The sequence below is a fragment of the Talpa occidentalis genome, unplaced genomic scaffold (genome assembly GCF_014898055.3).
Source record: "Talpa occidentalis isolate TD23 unplaced genomic scaffold, MPIMG_talOcc4v2.1 talOcc4.2, whole genome shotgun sequence".
NCBI classification, from domain to species: Eukaryota; Metazoa; Chordata; class Mammalia; order Eulipotyphla; family Talpidae; genus Talpa; species Talpa occidentalis.
Window position 1 is genome coordinate 81,609,371 of NW_023602073.1, and position 19,189 is coordinate 81,628,559.

Sequence of the window (19,189 nt, forward strand, 5' to 3'; positions counted from 1 at the left end):
TGAACAGAATTGCTGTTCTGTTCTGCTAAGGCACAAGAAAAAAGTCCTTCATATTGCTGTACAATAATATGTTTTTATTTTGAGCATGGAGAGTGGCCTGAGCTAAATATGCATTTTCTAATTTACAAAATACGCATAGGTAGCATTAAACAGATTAAAAAACCCACAAATCTCTATCTCTAGCTTATATTTCTCTCCTGAGTTTTAATTCTACACACCAACCAACTTCATGATAATACCAAGATGTGCTCAGATAAGTCACACTCAAATATTATTTTCAGTTAATTCTCTTCCAAGCCATCTCTTCTCTGTGTATTGTAGCTGAGGGTATAAAGCACCAGACATTCCTCCGAGGAGCCTGAGTTCCATCTTTTCCTTTTCTTTCTTCCTCACCACTTACATCCAGACATGGAGTTTAGCCCATTCTACCTCCTAACTAGAGTTTGAATCCACCCACTTTCCATGGGTGCTTCCTGAGATTCCACACCCAGTTAAACCACTTAGGTGGACACAGGCCTTCCTGCCTTCAAGCCTCACTTCCCTTCAATCTGTTACCCAGACTGCAGGTATAGCATTGAGAACATTTTGATAAAGTTCCCTTGCTTTTTTTTTTTTTTAAGATTTATTTATTCAGGCATACAAGAACCGGGGAACAGGCCAGATGTGTGGGAGAGTGAGAGGACTCACTAGAGACAGAGAGGGAACAGAACAGGCAGACTGACCGAAAGACACTGCTGAGGGGAGCAGCAGGAGAGGCAGGAGAGGTATCTTTATACCATGTTCTTTATGGGGATTCATTCCTTTGCAGAGTTTTATCTAGTATGGAATCTTCTAAGGTCTGGTTGTTTTAATCCATAAGGACTGGTGATCCTCATTGTAAAGACTGACAATTCTCCCTATCCCCACCTGTAGTGCCTGTCCTTGCTGTTCTTCCTTAGCCAGTGTAAGTGAATTAGGCATTCACCCGCTTGCCCCTACTGGGATAACGTGGGTACTGAGTAGATATATGGGACATGAATGGGTGCAAGGGCCGGCAGTACACCCAGTCTGCAGCCAGGCCCAGCTCCAGTGACATCAGCCTGGCTCAGGGACAAGTGTCTGCTCTGATTGTGACTTCCCTGAGTGCACAGCCAAAGAGCCTGCACAGGCCTCACCAAAGGCCCGAGCTGGATGCACAGGCTGGGTTTCCCTTTCAGTATGGCACTGGAATTGAAAATGGACCAGCTGATTGGTGCTTCACCAGCAAGAAACAGGATGGTAAATGGGCCAATCAGGCTTAAAAGGCGGGGATGTAAGCTGAGGTTCCAGAAGGCTAGGATTCATTCAGTCCTTCGGATTCTGACTCATTGGGACCTTCTCCTGGAAAAAGCTTTGTGGCCACTCTCCTAGGGAAGACTTGTCCAGACCTCCTGGGAAGAACCCCGTGGAACTCTAATCAGTATGTGATCTCAGCTTCAAACTGCAGCCTCATTGCTGTTCCTGCCTGGGCCGTGGACCATGGGTCCTCACCTGCTGAAGGGCACCATTAGCCTGTGCCCACTGGCCTGGGCCAGGTGTCTCTAAAAGGCTATTAGCTCACAAAGGGCCACAACACTAGTTTCTATATTCTGGCACTGTCAGTGCTGCTGACCTATGTCCCATCACCTCTGAGAGCTCCTACCGCTTCTGTTCCTCCAACACCACCTCCTGGTGTTGTCGCCTCTGACAGTGTCAGTCAGTGTCTGGCATTGGCCAGCCTGGCCTACAAATTGGTGTTGCTGGCTGCTGTGGTGCCACCTTATGGTGCCACCTTTGAGCACCTCAGCAACTACAGTGAGTTGAATCCTGGAGCACCGCTTGCCAGCACTGGCTCTCTGGAAGGGAAGGCACCATCTTGAACCAGCAGCCTTTGTTTAGGGCCACAGGACACTGTGGACACTGCCTGGGTGAGACAGCGGCCACTTGTGGCCTTAGAAACTCTTTCCTTTTCCCAGTCTCCTGTTTGCTAATAAACCCCATTGTGGTTGCACCCTGAGCTTGAGTGGTTTTTTGCAAGCACAGGTGCAGGGATGCGAACCCACAGTGACCTGCCCTCATCAACACTATCTTTGAAACTGTTTTGTAAGGATGCATGAGTCATTTCTATTCCACTTGTGGTTTCTGACCTTGTGAAGCTTCCATCTACTCTAAGCTTTCATCAGTTTGCAACTTTCAATTTTTGATTCCCCTGCCATTTTCTTTTTTTTTTTTTAAATCATGTGTACTACGTTTTTGTCTCTAAACCAAATCCTAAAAAAAATACAAGTAAAAGTGAAAGATATATAATCAGAAGTGAATCAGGGGCCTCACCGGTGGCGCAGCGGTTGAGCGCTGGGTTGCAAAGCTGTCCGCAGCCTCTGCAGTACCAGTTCGATCCCCAGCCTCCGGTCGAGGGTCCCACCTCTCCTGCCACCCGCTGCTCCCCTCAGCAGTGTATTTTGTCAGTCTGCCTTTTCTGCTCTCTGCTCTGACTCTGGTGAATTCTCTCACCCTCCCATGCTTCTGACTGTACCCAGTGCTTGTATAAATAAATAAATAAATATTAAAAAAACAAAACAAAACAGTGAATCAGATGCATCATGGATTTACAAGGGAAAAAAAGTTTGTAACCTCTCCAAGATTTACAAAAATTACTGACTTTGGGGGGGACGGGAGTTGGTGAAGGTAGATCATACTCATAGTCACTAGGTAAATGGGAGTAAATAATTGAGCACTGTATTTGGAAAAAAATTAAACTATTTAATCAGTTTCTGCTTAATCAGTGTTAGGGTGCATTGAGATTGCATCTAGGGGTTCTGAACAGTGTCCCATGGGCTCTTACTAAGTCAGACATAGGTATAAAAAGCCAACTTTTGTCAATGCCTGGTATCCTGCAAATTATTTTGGCAAACTATAGTAACTAAAATAGTGACTAAATTTTAGGCAAACTCTTGTAGCTCCTAAGAAAACATTACTATCTACTATCTATTGCATTTATTGTATACCTGTTTACCACATACAGGCACAGACATGACACACACACTCACACACTGCCCTCAGTACTTCGCAGAATCATCCTCATAATGACCATAATCCGAATGTAGATCTTTTGCAATTGGTAAATTTTAGTTAAAAGTGTATGTGCATGTCTATAGGTACCACTTCAATCATGAATAGATGTCTATGTGTCATGTGCCCTAGGAGTGAAACTTAACAGTAAAAACACTATCTTCATGATGCTCACATTCTAGCAGGAGTAAGCAAAACTACCCTATGATTAATAAAAGTAAACTAGAAAAATATATAGAAGTTACAGATTTATAAATTGCTTGGAGAACAAAACCCAAAGATGGTGTGGTAGTGTTGGAGTGGTAGTCAGGACATTCCTGGGAGGTGAGGCTGTGTAAAGAGTGAAGGTAGCAAAGACATGGCGGACAATGGGGATATGAAGGAGGGTTAGCCTGGGGACGAGGAAGGAGTCCACAAGCTCTGAGGTGCCAGCCTGCCTGGAGAAGCACAAAGGGTGTCATTGTAGCTGAGGAGGGGCCAGTGAGCTTGGAGAGGGTGGGTGTAGAGTAATTGAAGTTGGCAGGCTTTTACGCCATTGGCCTCCGTGGCTCTCACCTGCAGCCTTGACCTTGTTCATGTAGCAATTAATGCGTGGGTGTGGGGCACGTGTGCCTGATTAGGGACACCTGAGCGTGGCTGTGTGCGCATGTGCAAGTGTGCACACCTGCCCCTAGAGTTCGGGGATATAAGGGCAGCGTTACTCAGCAACAACAATGGTGGAATGGAGAGGAGTGGAAGAGGCTGTGAGAGAGCCCAGAGAAAAGAAAGCTCAAAGGTTCACAGGGGGCTCACGTTGCTGTCTCTGCTGGCTTATTTCCCCTGCTTACCATTGAAACCTGTGAAAATGATACCAAAGGCTCCAAAAGTCTCCTTCAAATCACTAGAACCGTCGGTGAACCTACCTGGCCTGGAATGGTGGCAAAACAGTGGAGCTGAGGTAAGAGGTCAGCTTGAAAGACCTTGTAACTGAGGCTGATTTATTTATTTACATTTTAAGAGGACAGGTTTATTAGGAAAAGGAGAAAGGAAAAGAGGCACCTGCATAGTCACAGGTGGGAGAGCTGCCACTCCTGTTTTGCAAAGGAAAGAGGTTTTTGAAGAGAAGCTAGTTCAGTCATTAAACTTTGTACTTAGAAGGAAAAAAAAGACATTTTATTTTTTTCTCAAGTACTATACCTTTATGAAAAGCAGGCACTGAGCAATATTTCCCAGCACACAGTTAAGTTCTGCTAACCTGGATTTTGAACCTCGTCAGTTTCAGCTGCCAGCCAGGAAACATTTCACCCTGTTGGCCCACTTGTGCCATCTAGTGGTTAATGCTTGAAATTACCAGATATTCTGGCAACACAGTTGGTGGTGGGGCAGGGGTGCGGGGCAGGGAGCACCTTTTGAATAGCAAGGTGTGTATGTGTATGAAAGCTCTTGCAAACCTTTCCAGGGAAGTGAAGAAGTCAGGGTCAAATTTCATCTTCAGTGGTTTATGTCAAAACTGAATTAGAAAAAAAATATGAAAACTTAAGCTAGTTTTAGGAAATTTATTTCAAATTTCATCAGTGGAGCAGAAGAAACTTTGAATTTCAAAACATTGAAAACCATAAAAATGTACAAGTGAAATGAAAGTGAAAGATTACAAATAGATTTAATGAAGAAGATATTGAACAGAAGTTGAATGTATAGAAGAAGCAAAAAGAATAACCAAGTGTGATAGCAATATTAGATTAATCATTGCTACATCTTTAGTTAACATAGACAAGTTTTATATAGAATTTATGTAGAATTCAATTGTGTAATCAGCTTTGAGTTTTAACATTTCTTATATATTTCCTTTTTTCATATTCTGTAGCACTTTTGGTTGATATTTACAGAAAAATAATAACATACATTAATGTGCAGTCCAATATGGTTACTAGTAAAATTTAAATTTACATTAATTAAATGCAATTTAAAATTCAGTCCTTAGTCCCACTAGCCACATTTAAAGTTCTCGAAAGACATCTTTGACAGCTCTTACCACATTGAACAGTGAAAATAGATTATTTCCTTTATTGCAGAAAATGCCGTAGGATAGTACCAATCTTTTATTGAGAAAACATCATACTAGATATTTACTTAACAAATGGGTTTTGAACACCTACTATGTGCTAGACACTATGAACATTCATTATAGCAGATTAAAAAGAAATAAATTAGTTTACTAAAGGCAAAGTTTGGATAGTGTGGTGGTTCACCCACATAAACAAATATCTTCAGTCCATTGTAAGAACTATAGTACTTGTATATTAAATGACTAAAGTAGGAAGGAAGGCTTCTCAGAGAATACTTCATTTAAGATGTGTTTTAAAGATAAATAGGAATTTTACCAGAAAAGGAGGGGAGACACTATTTTAAGTAGAGAATAAAACTTTTGCAAAGTCAGGGAAGTGTGAATTGGCATGGAATGTTTGGAGGAGAGCAATTAACTCTATGACTGATGCATAAGAGGATAAATAGGAGTCTTAATTGGAATGCTAGGTTAGGGCTTGCTAGAAGGGACTTTTATTTTTTTAATCACACAGGGCATAGTTTTCTTTGTCCTGTCAGTATGGAGAGCCATGAAAATATTGTAAGAAGTAGGTTATGGGATTAAACTTCATTTTAGAGATGACTCTGTTGAAGTGGCATGAAAATTGAATTAACAGATAAAGCTGGTATGTTCCACATTTATACCCAGTTCTTCAGCTGAGAAAGTAGGCACTATTCTTTCACCATATGTCCCTCATACTCCACATTAGTCTACCTCCCAAATTTATGTTGCTTTTATCTACTTTTCTTCATATTCAATCCAACAATCCTGCCTATACCCCTGCCATTTCAGGCTAAAACATTGTATTAGCCTCCTCAGTGGTCCTGCCTAAAACATTGTATTAGCCTCCTCAATGGTCTTACCTAGTGCTCCCCCATCTTTTATCCACAGAATCGTGGATATTTAGAACCCTTCAGTCCCTGCCTAGGAGGCCCTGCAGGTGCTAATCAGCCTGTTCCTCCAGCCCATTCTATACTCTGTCTTGTTATTTACCTTCTAGTTCTACTGACTTTGATGTTCCAAGCTTCTCATTGCTTCCAGTCCCTTGCACATACTGCACCTCACATAGCCGGTCTCAATTAAGTACTGATCACTTCCTCCAGGAAGACTTCTTTGGTTCATCAGGTTTTAGATCGAAACATCGCTGCTTGCAATGCTTACCGTAATTGTAATTAAGTAATAATGGGTTTATTTTTCTTCTGCCTCCTCTCTTTGGCTGAACTCCACAAAGCAGAGAATACTTCCTCATGTGCCATTGGTCCTCCCTACAACGGGGCCTAAGACATATTAGGTAAATGCATGAATGATCCATGAAGTTGTTCCACTAATCCAAACCAGACAGAATAAACAACTTGGTAAATAGTCAAGGAAGAATTATGGAAGATTAAGAGAAAGATGACATGATAGTTTCAGCTATGGGTACAAGATAAGAATATCATTAATAAAGTTAGGAAATACCAGGAGAGAGTACAAGCATTGTATTCTCTTGGGAATATAAATATAGGTAGATTGATTTTGAGATTTCTTTGGAATAGTGAGTAAAAAATGCTACTGAGTCATTGAATATGCCTTTCTAAAGCCCACAGAAGACAGCTGAGCCAAACGTGTTGGTACAGTAGCTGAAGGCAGAGGTTGCACATTGAAGCTTAACTACCGCATAGCAAGTAAAGACGTGGGGTCAGCAGACAAACTGGTTGCACTCTTCTTGTGGCTCCAACATTTGCCCACTTTTTGCTTCCCCATCACTGCATTAATCTGGTACCTTCTACTCCAGAGCAGCTACTTTCCTCACCATGGACCCATCGGTGGGCACTTCTTGTGTTCCTGATTCTAGTTCTTCCTCCTTAGAGACAACTCCCTGGGCCTCCATGGCTGTCTGGGGGAGGCTGAATGAGGCAGCAGGACTGGGAGTGGCTGCTTGTCATGAGAAGGGTACAGACACAGCAGGCACAGTGACTTTCAATTTGTGGACCCGCATCAGCGGGAGTAGGTGGTAGGGACTGTGTCCTTCCATTGATGTCTCTGCTGTTTCTATTTTTTTTTTTTTAGAGGAATTCACTATTATAATATTGTTGAATACTAGTACTCATTAGACTCACAATTTAATATTTTAAGTTTAAATCAAGCATATGTACTTTTTAAAAATTTTATATATTTTTTACAGGTGAAGGAAATTCTATGGGGACTATACCTGAGGTGGGGGAGCAAACATTAATCAAAAATGTTTCTATTTCTTGATGCAGGAGTTGGTGGTCTTGCACAGAGGCTGCCCCAACTCTCACTTGAAATGTACCTATTTTGGTTATGGGTTTTACTTTTTCATTTTTTTTTTAATTGAAGTGACTCCACCCCCATTGATTACCGCCAATTCAAGGGCAGAATCAGTGGCAAATCCAGCTCTTGGATCCCAGAATGGGAACTTGTCAGTGCTCACCCCAGTCCTTCTGCTACCTGGACAGTTTGGAGGGGCTGAGAGGGCATGGCTTGGCTCACAAAATGAGGGTGTCAGGTACCTGGCTAGATGACTACTTCCTACCCACTTCTTTATTGCTGAATTTTAATTTCTCCTCTGGATCCCATACATAATTAAAGGAGAGTTTTAAATCTGAACAAAAAAAATCATCTGTCTTATTTTCTCATCTGGTAAATGGGGCAAATAATCTTTACCTAAGGTTGTTGGGGAAGAGTCAATGAGTTCATCTGTGTAAGAATTATAATGGTTCAATATTATTACTATTAACATGTTCGAAATTAAGGGAAGGATTTAATATCAAGAAAAAAGCAAGACATGGATGATTGGAAAGGATGGCCCAAGTGCCTGGTAGGTACCTGAAAGAGACTAATTTTTTAAGACTCTCAAAGGTGTTTCCAAGGAGAAGAAAGAAGTCAAAGTATAAAACGCTTCAGAGAAAGTCCAGTGAGTCATGACTGAGATGAATTCATCAGGTTTGGCCATTAGAGGAGGTGGGATGAAGAGCAGACACTTCATAAAAATGGGACTGATGAAAGTGATCAACTCCTAAGCCATTCACCAAACAGACTCCATAATTTAGAGATGGTTGCTTGTGTATTTTAAGGTGAATCTGTATTAAAATATATATGTTAACTCAGCATGAGGGTGATTATCTTCTTTTGTAAAGATTTATTCATGCATACAAGAACAGGGTACAGGCCAGAGGCGTGGGGGGGGGGTGGTGGTGAGAGGATTCACCAGAGACAGAGTGGGGAACAGAACAGGCAGATCGACTGAAATACACTGCTGAGGCGAGCAGCGGGCGAGTCAGGAGAGGTCTGCTGCGCCATGTGGGTATCTCCCCTACTGGGCATCGAACTTGTGCTGCAGTGGCTGCAGATAGCCTCATAGGCTGTGTCCCAATCCCTTGTGCCACCAGGGAGGCCCGAGGGTGATTATCTTAAACAATTAAAGGTGGCAAAGAGGAAGTCAAAATGAAGGCTACCGAATAGTCAGGGTTCTAGAATTTGGCCCTGCTAACCTCCATCAGCTACATCATCCTAGCCAAACCTCCTCTTTTCTTCATCTGTAAAGAGGGAGGATGTAGAATAGGTGATCTTCAATATCACTTTCGTTCTAAAATGTCCACTGTTTAAACTATTCACCATATCTTAAATAATCATAAAGAAAATATTCAAGATTGTAAAGTCTCCAGTTGCATTCTTTGCCTACTAATAACTATAATGTATCCTAATGAGTTAAAAAATTTGAAGTATAATTAGTATCATAGAATTATGATTAGTACTGAATTAAATAGTATGTTGTCCCCAAAGAAAGACATTTCCCTCAGGAATTCACACTTCGGTATGTATCAGGTACTTATTATTTTTAGACCCTTTATTTGCTAAAGGTATTTATATAACTAGGCATTCATTTATTTATACTTTCAATTTTGAGCACCTTCTGTGTGCCAGACATACCATTAGGTGTAAGATCCAGAGATGAGAAACAGCAAGATCAAGTAGTGAGGACACACATGAACATATAAATGGCAATGCTGTGTGAAAGTGCAACAGTAGGTGTGTTTAGAAAAGGGACTAATATGTTCTCTCTAGGAGCTAGTTGTCAGATTTAACAAATATAGATCGACCTTGTTCTTTCACAAATTCTTTGACATCCGTTAAAATATTTCTGGTATTCTTGAAATCCCCTTTAACTTTTTTCCTTCAGTAATTAAGTTACACTTTCAAAAATAATCAGGTCAAAAGATCAAATTGGTTTATTTTTGTATGATGTAATGTGATTGGCATCTCTGCTTTTCTGTGTGGAAATAAAATGTTGTATTTGTTTCTCCTTTCTGTTTGTTTATGCTTAACACTTAATAATTCTAATATGGCTTTCAGTTTATTGGCATTTTATGTATACCTTCCCCAAATATTATGATATTGGATTTTTGATTTCTGTGTGAGAGTGTAATGTTCCATTTATAGGCAAATCCAAATGATTTTTTAAAGTCTACGTAGTAAGCAGTCACAAAAGAAAAGCATTTCTGTGAAGATTTTTGTAAATAATGAAATGAAACCTGATGTGGTATTTTTTTTTTTGTTTATGAAAACATCTCTAACATTTCAGTAAACAATATATTTTAAAGAAAATGAAGTCTGCAGTTAGATGCATTTGAGGACTGTGTATTGTTGATATTTAAGAAAATAAACACTGCTGACATTCAAATCCCTCTGTTTTAAATTGCAGCACCTTATGAAATATGCCCAGAGGATTATCTGATGTCAATGGTGTGGAAAAGGACGCCAGCAGGCGACTTGGCATTCAATCAGTGTCCCCTGAATGCTACAGGTAAAGTTGGGTGACTTACCCAAGCCCACATCATGATGGCCTTCCAACAGTAGCATGCAGTGTTTGCTTGTGAAATCACACTACTCTCCTATATTCATAAATAAATCTTGTCCAGTAAGTTATTAATGAAACATTACTAAAATGCTTCATAAATGGAGCCAAGGAAGAGCCCTAGAAAATAGTGCTTTCAGTGGCCCCTTAGTGTGACTAATATGCATTCTAAACTAATCAAAATAGTGATTTCATGTGCATGTTTTTTAGAACAAAAAATATTTATACAAACCCAGTATTTTAGCTTGCTTCCCAGTTATGTGATGCCTTCTAGCATCCCTGTTATAAAGCTTCTCTCTGTTCTTTGTGACGCGCAGGCACCACTAGCAGACGCTGCTCTCTCAGTCTTCATGGAGTGGCCTTCTGGGAACAGCCAAGCTTTGCAAGATGCATATCAAATGAGTACAGACACTTGCAGCATTCAGTAGGTGCAAAGCCAGCTTTAGTACTTGCTCTGTTTATTTTTTGCTAATGATCACTGTGTGAGAATTTAACCTTCTGCTGTATGATCAAATGAGCGAAATCTCCGAAAAAAATGCCTGAAGGAAACAGGGATGTGATAGAAAGCTAATTTTTACAAATCAGTGCTAAATTATTTTGTTTCTAGGGTTTGGGTTTTTACGGATCCTGCCATTTAAATGAACGAATTTATTGTCTAGTAGGGGAAAGTCCTGAGCAAAATCTGTTATTCAGCTTTATAAGTTAAACTACATATCACAATTGCCACAAATCTGTGTTAAATAGTATATAAGATTTATTTCAAAGCACCAAGTATCAAATTTCACATTGCATTTTAACATTATGACATGAAAAGGATGACAGTGTTATTGCACCAGAGAAAATTAATTGCTTGCAAAAGATTACGTAGGCCAAATTTTCCAAAAATAGTTCCTCTTTTCCCACACATCATTGAATTATTCACAGAGTATGATGTATGAATATTTTGAGCACAGTTAAATTTTGCTTGGTGTTTTACAAGTGCAAGTCATTGTCATTATCAGAGGCTATTGTCATTTCATCCTGACAAGCAAGAGGAGCTCCACACATGAATAAACATTGTGGGGTTTACAAGAAAATATGAGCATGAGCCAACTAGAAAGATGAATGTTGGCAGGAATGATGCTTAGTTAAGAGCCTTTAACTTTTGCCGTGCTTATGTTTTCTTTTAATTATTCTACTGTTGCTCACAAATATGCATAATTTTTAAAAAAATCCTAAAGAACATTCTTGCCTATGGATAGAGTAGTAGATTGTATAGTAATAACCCTTATCAGTGAATGGAATGAAAATATATTCAGTTATCAGAAAAATTAAAAAATTGCATTGAAAATCTAAAAACCAAATTCTGTTTCCTTCTCTGCTCTCTCTCTATGTGTGTGTGTCTATATATATGTATATGTTTATATATTTTTATTTGTATATATAAATCTGATATGTACACATTTACATTAATATGTTTATTATACATGATTATATATATTTATATATGTGTGCATATCAGTAATTGATATTTGCTATTATTGAACCTTATTTTGTAAAAGTAAAAACAACAGAAATATGAACCAAAATAATCACTGACTAAATTATGGATTTAGTATGTAAACTATCAGACAGCATTTAGTTGTCAGATTTTTTAAAATGTATATATATATATATATATATATATATGTGCACACATATAAGAATATATACACAAAGAATATAAAATATAGCTTCATTTCAAAATAAAAAATTATGAATTATAAGAGGTCTTTTATTAATAGCTATTGGTACTTAGACCATTATATTTTAGAATTAAGTATAACAAAAACATTTTGATGAACATAATTTTAAATGAATTTTATTTTCCCTTCATTTTAGACATTAGGAGTTTGTTTACTTAATAATATTCACATTATTATTATTCATGGTAATGAATCGAAATAATTGCATGAATTAAATAAATCATAAATCAATCCTTACATATTTGGTGAGAATGAATAATACCACTTTTTTTACAGAATTTTTTTCCTCCTAATTTCAGTGTTTTATGCAGTAATATTTAAATTTATTTGCATTCTATGAGCTCAGGTAATCTGCCAATAGAAAGAAATAGAAACATGGTAAAATGGAAGTGATTCCCTTAGTAATCATTTGGTCAATAATTTGACAGTCAACATATATATGTCCTTGTTGAGTTGCATAAATCATAGTGAATGAAAAATCAAGTGTATGATATTGTGGGATAAAAAGCAGCCTTAGTGTATTCCACTCCTACAAAGCACCAGACACTTAGCTGGAGTTTTTCATAAATTAACTCTAATCCTCAGAAAAACTGCAAGGTGCATTATTCCTGCCTCTGTTTACATAGAAAGAAACAGAAGATCTGCAGGAGAGAAATCCAGTTAAGTGAGCAAAAAGTAAACATTATATCTCAGGTACAACTTTTCTCAAGCTAACTTCTTTTCTGGAGGTCATACTATTTCCTGAGCTTCTGATTTGAAATCATCTACTATAGATTCTGCTGCTGGGGGCACCATTTTCTGATTATGTTCTTTGGAAAAATCATGATTTCACTCAAGTCTTGGCTTGCTATTTACAAAACGAAATTGGTACCATCATCTTAATGTTGTGGGTATATAGAGGAAGAGATGAGATGCTATACTGGAAATGATTTCGAATTATGTAAGATCTTTGTAACTATGACAATAATGTCTCTGTAGACAGAAAATGCATTGAGTTAAAGTTATCTTGATCAATTTAAAATTTTAAAAGTTAACATATTACTATCTTGAACTGTACTTGAGGATAAATATAGGTACACATAGAGGGATGGATAGATAGGTAAATGGATAGATTTTAATAAAATTTACGTCACATAAAATATAATTCATATTTTTGCACGTGAATTGTATTTACATGTATGTATAGAGATAGACACACAATTATACATGACTACATATACATATCTTGCCCAGGGCTCATTTTCTTCACCTTTACATTCTCAGGGAAATAAAGGAGCGATCTATATTGCTTGCCTAATACACTGACCTCATTTTGTATGCTCTGTAAAGCCAATTAGAGATGGAAATGCAATCAACTTCCTACATGCTCTAACTCCTGCCAATTCCCACACTTTGTCTGAGTAACAAATTGTGATAGTGCTTGTGATATAGAAGAGTTCTGACTCCCATAAATTCTTTAATTACTTTGGAGACTGCATTTTCTCTTCTACTAGAGTTTATCATTTCACAACTTGTTCCATTTTCCTTGGAGAATTTTTATTACTTGTCTTTCTATATTCATAAAGCTGATTAAATGTTAAATTATCACCTACTGTAGAGAATTATTTAAAATAGGTACATCTTTGTTCTCCAACTCTTCACATATATATATTAAAATATGTGTACATACACACAAAAATTGCAATATTTCATATGCCCATCTTATAAATATATAGTAATAAGCTTTTTAAATGATATTTTACCATCAACAAACATTAGTTGAGTATGTTTCATGAAGTTTTATAACTATAAGCCAATTAAGGTAGACTTGATGTTGTTAATCAGTTTAATATATACAATCACTAATGTCATATTGAACAATTTGAATTCTTTGAGAGCAGAAACCATGATTTTTTAATTTTTATTTCTGCACTGCCTAACACAATATTAAGCCTGTGCTAGATATTCCGTAGTTGCTTGTATAAAATATGACTGTCTTTTTTCTTACCAGTAAGAGGATACTGGCAGAAGGAAGGTAATACACCAACTTTATGTTCATGGATTTTAATAATATAAAAGCGGGAAATATTATCCCTCATGTGCAGTTTTTCTAGCTCTAAAATATCTACAAATGTGGAGTAATCGACATTACTGTGTGAAATTATTTGGCCATTACAAAAAATATATGAATAAATAAACTGATAATATGACATTTGTTTGGACACCTTATAAGATATAAAATTAAACTACTGTGATTCAAATTTTGCTTATAAAAAAGACAAGGCACAAATGTACCCAATTAAAAATTGAGAATAGAAGAATTAAGTGCTAAATGTATTGAGAGACTTAGAAATGTCGTATTTCCCATATGTTAGTGTTTCATTTCATACTCTGGGAAATTTTCTGAATTTGATATCAAGCAAGATAGAAATAGTTACAGAGCCTGTTTAAACAACAGCCATCGAAGTCTGGCAAATTAGGGCTGCTATTTCTTGTTACTTATAAAGCTATTTGGAAAAAAATGGCTAAAAGTTGTGCCAAGAGGGCCAGCCTCCACCAAAATTAAACAAGCAGACCTCCCTTGTTTCTGGTACACCTGGACAATCACTGCTAGCTCCTCCCTTCTCTGTCTTTATCTCTGTCTCTTTTTCTGTTCCTGTGAGTGTGTGTCTGTGTCTCCGTCTCCCTCTCTCTGCTTTCTCTCCCTTTCTTTGTCTCTTACACACACAGCCTCTGAAGTAGCAGACTGACTGGAACTGACAATGTATGCCCTCTGTAGGCAGGCTGTTCTAAAGCAAAAGAAGTCTTATCAAGCACATCAGTGATTTCTCCTAAATTCATCAATTAAGTCGCTCATCCTTCTATGGAGAGTGAGTGATGAGGGATTCAGAAATGTCAATCCATATAGAAATATTAAGCGTTGCTTATAATGTTGCCCTTTAAGTTGTTTTTCCTTACCTCCTCTACTTCTACTTTTCAAACCTTTTTTTTTTTTTTAACAAATACGGAAGTTGGAAAAATACTTTATCTGATTATTGGAAGGTTTATATGTGGGAAGAGATATCAGCATTTGACTCTTGTTTTAAGGACTTTGTTTCCTCTACTTTTGTGAATGACTTGTAAGGAAAGAGAGAGAGAGAGGAACAGGGAGGGAGGGAGGAGAAGAGAGAGGGGGAAACAATAATTTTGTGTTTTTCCATAATCTCTACCTTGCAGTCATCAACAACATTTTATTGAACCAAAAAGTATGCAAATCTAATAAGTAATTAAAAAACAAAGAAACCAATACTATAGTCCAGTCAACTAAGGGAACTAGCAGGTAAATTCAAAATTCAAAATACTCATCAAGTGGAGATGAGTGAGACTGAATGACAGTTACCCATTCTGCAAGATTTTTGTAGTATAATATGACTGGAACATGGCAAGTGGTGTGGTGATGAATAAGGAAGAAAATGGTAGATTAGTAGTTTCTGAATTCTAGTTGAACATTACAACCATATGGGGATTCTATGTTTTTCTAGTTTTATTGAATAATAATTGACATCATCACTATGAATTTTGCATGATGGCATATAGCATGATGACTTGATTTACACATATTATGAAATGATTACCACAATAGACTCCCTAACTTAAAATACCAATTAGGAAGTCACTGAAAGCCAATTAAATTGCATTGTTTCCAGTCAATGAAACACATTCAAATAAAGTTGAGTTATTTTTAACTCATGATACCATTAATTTGTCATCCATAAACACATACTTACATGAACCTTTTGTAAAATAATGTGGGCACTGTTGTTTTAGCTTCTCAGAACAACACTTGGCATATATTTACCTTTTTATTTTTATTGCCAAACTTCAAAAGTTTGTCAGAGTCCTCATTCGCAGAACTTGGATAATCATTGCAAAACCCAAATGTCAAGGAAAAGTTGAAAAACATTTCCCTCAAAATGAACAGTGTTCTTTTCATTTTCTTCAGAATTAGTGGCTTTTGAGATCGGAGTTCAACTGATTAATTCCAAAGTTTTAAACTCACGGCCTTGAATGAAAGGATGAATTTACTGTGTGCTCAATAAGTGATAACAATCATATTTGTTGAATGCTACCTTCCCTGAGGAAGATGCTAGTTAAATCTTGATATTCCAGGCAACTCTGTGTCAAAGCGCACAGCATATTTCAAGACTCAAGATTTGCATTTTAATCTTTATACTTTCTTTATAGACTCTGTCATAACTACTCTGTTACAGCAGAGAACAGTTACAGACAACAAGTAAACATAATTGTTATCCAGTAAAACTTTGTACCAAAGCAGGGAATGGGCTGGATTTTATCCACAGGTCTACCTGCTAGTCTAGAATATATATTTTTAATTTTTTAAAGATTCTTGCTCTTAGAATTCTTCTTCAAAGGATGACAGTCTATTTTGTCCTTTTTTCTTCCTTTCTTTTCTTTAATATTTTAACCATTGTTCCTTAACCTTCCTTATGAGCAAAATGGAACATGTATATAATCTGTGGAAGTGGCTTGATTGTTTTCTCAGTCACATATGTCATATGTAGTAATTTTTGATTGAATGTCAGACATTATACAAAGCAGTATAGATTCTTTTTCAAAAAAAAATCTATGCATGCAAGAAGTGGGGTACAGGCCAGAGGTGCAAGGATTCACCAGAGACAGAGTGGGGAACAGAACAGGCAGATAGTCTGAAGTACACTGCAGAAGGGAGCAGCGGGTGAGTCAGGAGAGGTGGGCAGCGCTATGTGGGTAGCTGCCTGGCTGGAAATCCGAACTGCAGAGGCTGCGGCCAGCTTCACAGCACTGTGCTTAACCCCTTGCACCACCGGGGAGGCTCTAAAACAATGTAGATTCTTCAATCATTGTTTGTGTCCACCCAAAAGCATTTCCACTTTCCTTGGTTATTCAGATACACTGAGGCATTGATACTTCAGTGGTGTTAAGGATTGATATGGGTCAAAACTGATTTGAAGTTTTAGTAAGACAATATCTGCATAGTTCCTTCCATTTCTCCACTGTGCACCTTATCAACTTGAATGGAGAGTATGTGTCCATCCCCCCAGCCCTGAGAAACTGTAGAAGATTCAGCTGTGCCCTTCAAAGGATTCCAGCTCAGTACTCCACCTTACTTTCTGCTTAAACAACTTCTAATGCATCAAATATCTTGAGGAAAAGCCCAGCTGGTTGCTTAGGCTGGACTCTTTCCTCACTAAACATTTGTTTCCAAATGCCTCCTTATAATGACAGAAACAAATGGTACTCTACACTTTAAACATCTCTATCCTAACTCATAGGCTTTCTAAACAATACAAAAACTCAACAAATGTCTCAGAGAAAAAGATTCTAACAAGATTTTTTGGGATCCTCACATTTCTTTTTTTTTTTTAATTTATTTATTCATTTATACATGCACTGGGTACAGTCAGAGGTGTGGGAGGGTGAGAGAATTCACCAGAGCCAGAGCGGAGAGTAGAACAGGCAAAGTGATGAAGTACACTGCTCAGGGGAGCAGCGGGCGGCAGGAGAGGTCTGCCCACCATGTGGGACCCTTGCCCGTCGTTCGGGAATTGAACCAGCGCTGCAGAGGCTGCAGGCAGCTTCGCATCCCAGCGCTCAACCGCTGCGCCACCAGGGAGGCCCAAGGGATCCTCACATTTCTAATACACTTTTTGGCCCAAATGTAAAAATATATTAGTTTCTCTATTTGCCCTAGCGGTTCACTACTGGGTCACACCTGCCCCTCACATTTCCCTGTATTTAGCAAATGTCCCCATGAGAAAAAAGACTCACTGGAATTGTTTATTTACCTAAGAAAGGATCTCATTCTGAAAATTTAGTTTATCTCTTTCATAGCTCTAAAGAGTATGACTTTTTAAATTATATGGTTCTTTCTGGTTGTGGTGGTGAAAGTATTGACCTTGCATGAGTCACTATACTTTACTAAATCAACAAATTGCAGATGTGTTATAAAAAAGAAACACATGTAATAGTGTTTCTTAGGAAATTTTTAGGGAATCTATTATAATAGATATATATAATATATAATAGATATATATAATAGATTCCTTAAAAATAATATATATACTAAATATATAATATGTAATAGATATATATAATGAAATATATACAAAGTTATACTTATTTTCCCTTTTTTTAAAAGCTCACGACATATTACTGATTATATCTGTAAAAGCCCAGAAGTTTTTTTTTTTTTTTTTTAGAGGCATGTTTTTATTTATTTATTTATTTGTTTGTTTGTTTTTTGTTTATACATGCACTGGGTACAGTCAGAAGTGCGGGAGGGTGAGAGAATTCACCAGAGCCAGAGCGGGGAGCAGAGCAGGCAGAAGGACCGAAGTACACTGCTGAGGGGAGCAGCGGGCGGCAGGAGAGGTCTGTGCGCCATGTGGGACCCTCCTCCGGTGGCCGGGGAGCAGCCGGGGATCGAACCGGCGTCACATAGGCTTCGGCAGCTTCGCAACCCAGCGCTCAACCGCTGCGCCACCGGGGAGGCCCAGCCCAGAAGATTTTTAAACTTCTCCCAGATTATGGTTTTACTGGAGAAGAAATGCTAGGGTTAGTTTTAGCCACTGAAACTCACTGACTTGAAACTTATTAATAGGATGCTTTAATATAGTATACTTAGGTAGAGAGTTGGATTTAAGTTAATGCCAAAAGAAAATAATTTGGTGGAAGGCTTTCTCTGTTATTCTGTCATTCATCTGATTAATTCTGTAAATATTCAATGAATTTTAACTATGTGCAATATAGTGCAAGAACCTGAGGATGCAACTTGATGTCACACACACATAAATACAAAATAGAAAAAGAGATGAAATTATTACACTTGTGACATGTTGATGAAAATCAAAAAACGGGATAATATTTGGAGACTTCTTTAGATAAGAAATTCTGTGGGGTCTCTGTGGGAATTACATTTAAAACTGTAGCCTAAATATGAGATGAATCTGGACATGCAAAAAGTAGAGTGAGTTATCAGAGAATGAGAATGATAGTATATTCCACTTGGAGAGAATAACATATGGAAAAGTCTTGAGTCTTTAAGAAAGTAGACCAGTGGTCAGAAGTTTTGTCAAAAGTGTATCGTGAGTTGTGGTTAGAGAACTGTGTAGGGAAAAATTACCCTGTGCATTAACAGGCGTTACAAGGAGTTTGGATTTTATTTTAAGTGTAATGGGAAGCCATTGACAGCAAGGAGTGATGAGATTCAATATAATTTAAAAAGGTCATGTGACTTCTATGGAGAATGAATTGTAGAGTGATAGAACTGGAAGCTGCGGAATGTGCTGCAGCAATTCAGATGAGAGGATATATTTTATTAAGGTTGAATGAACACATTTGTCTGATGGTGATGTCATTTTCTGAAATGAAGAAGGCAGACCAGAATGATGAGGGAGACAGGTCAGGTGGGCTCAATAGTTGCCAAAGATTATATTGCACGGAGGTCTGAAATGAATTAGA

The 19,189-nt window shown here is 37.9% G+C and overlaps 1 protein-coding gene across 4 annotated transcripts in view; it reads left to right on the forward strand.

The window, feature by feature from the left end:
- Nucleotides 1–19,189, forward strand: part of ADGRB3 (adhesion G protein-coupled receptor B3) — a 685,437-nt gene that overhangs the window by 300,479 nt on the left and 365,769 nt on the right. For all 4 annotated transcript variants that reach the window (XM_054698910.1, XM_054698909.1, XM_054698911.1 and 1 more), the window contains 2 exons: nucleotides 9,834–9,935; nucleotides 10,304–10,410. In XM_054698910.1, the coding sequence (XP_054554885.1) occupies nucleotides 9,834–9,935; nucleotides 10,304–10,410 (209 nt within the window). The remainder of the gene's footprint in view (nucleotides 1–9,833; nucleotides 9,936–10,303; nucleotides 10,411–19,189) is intronic.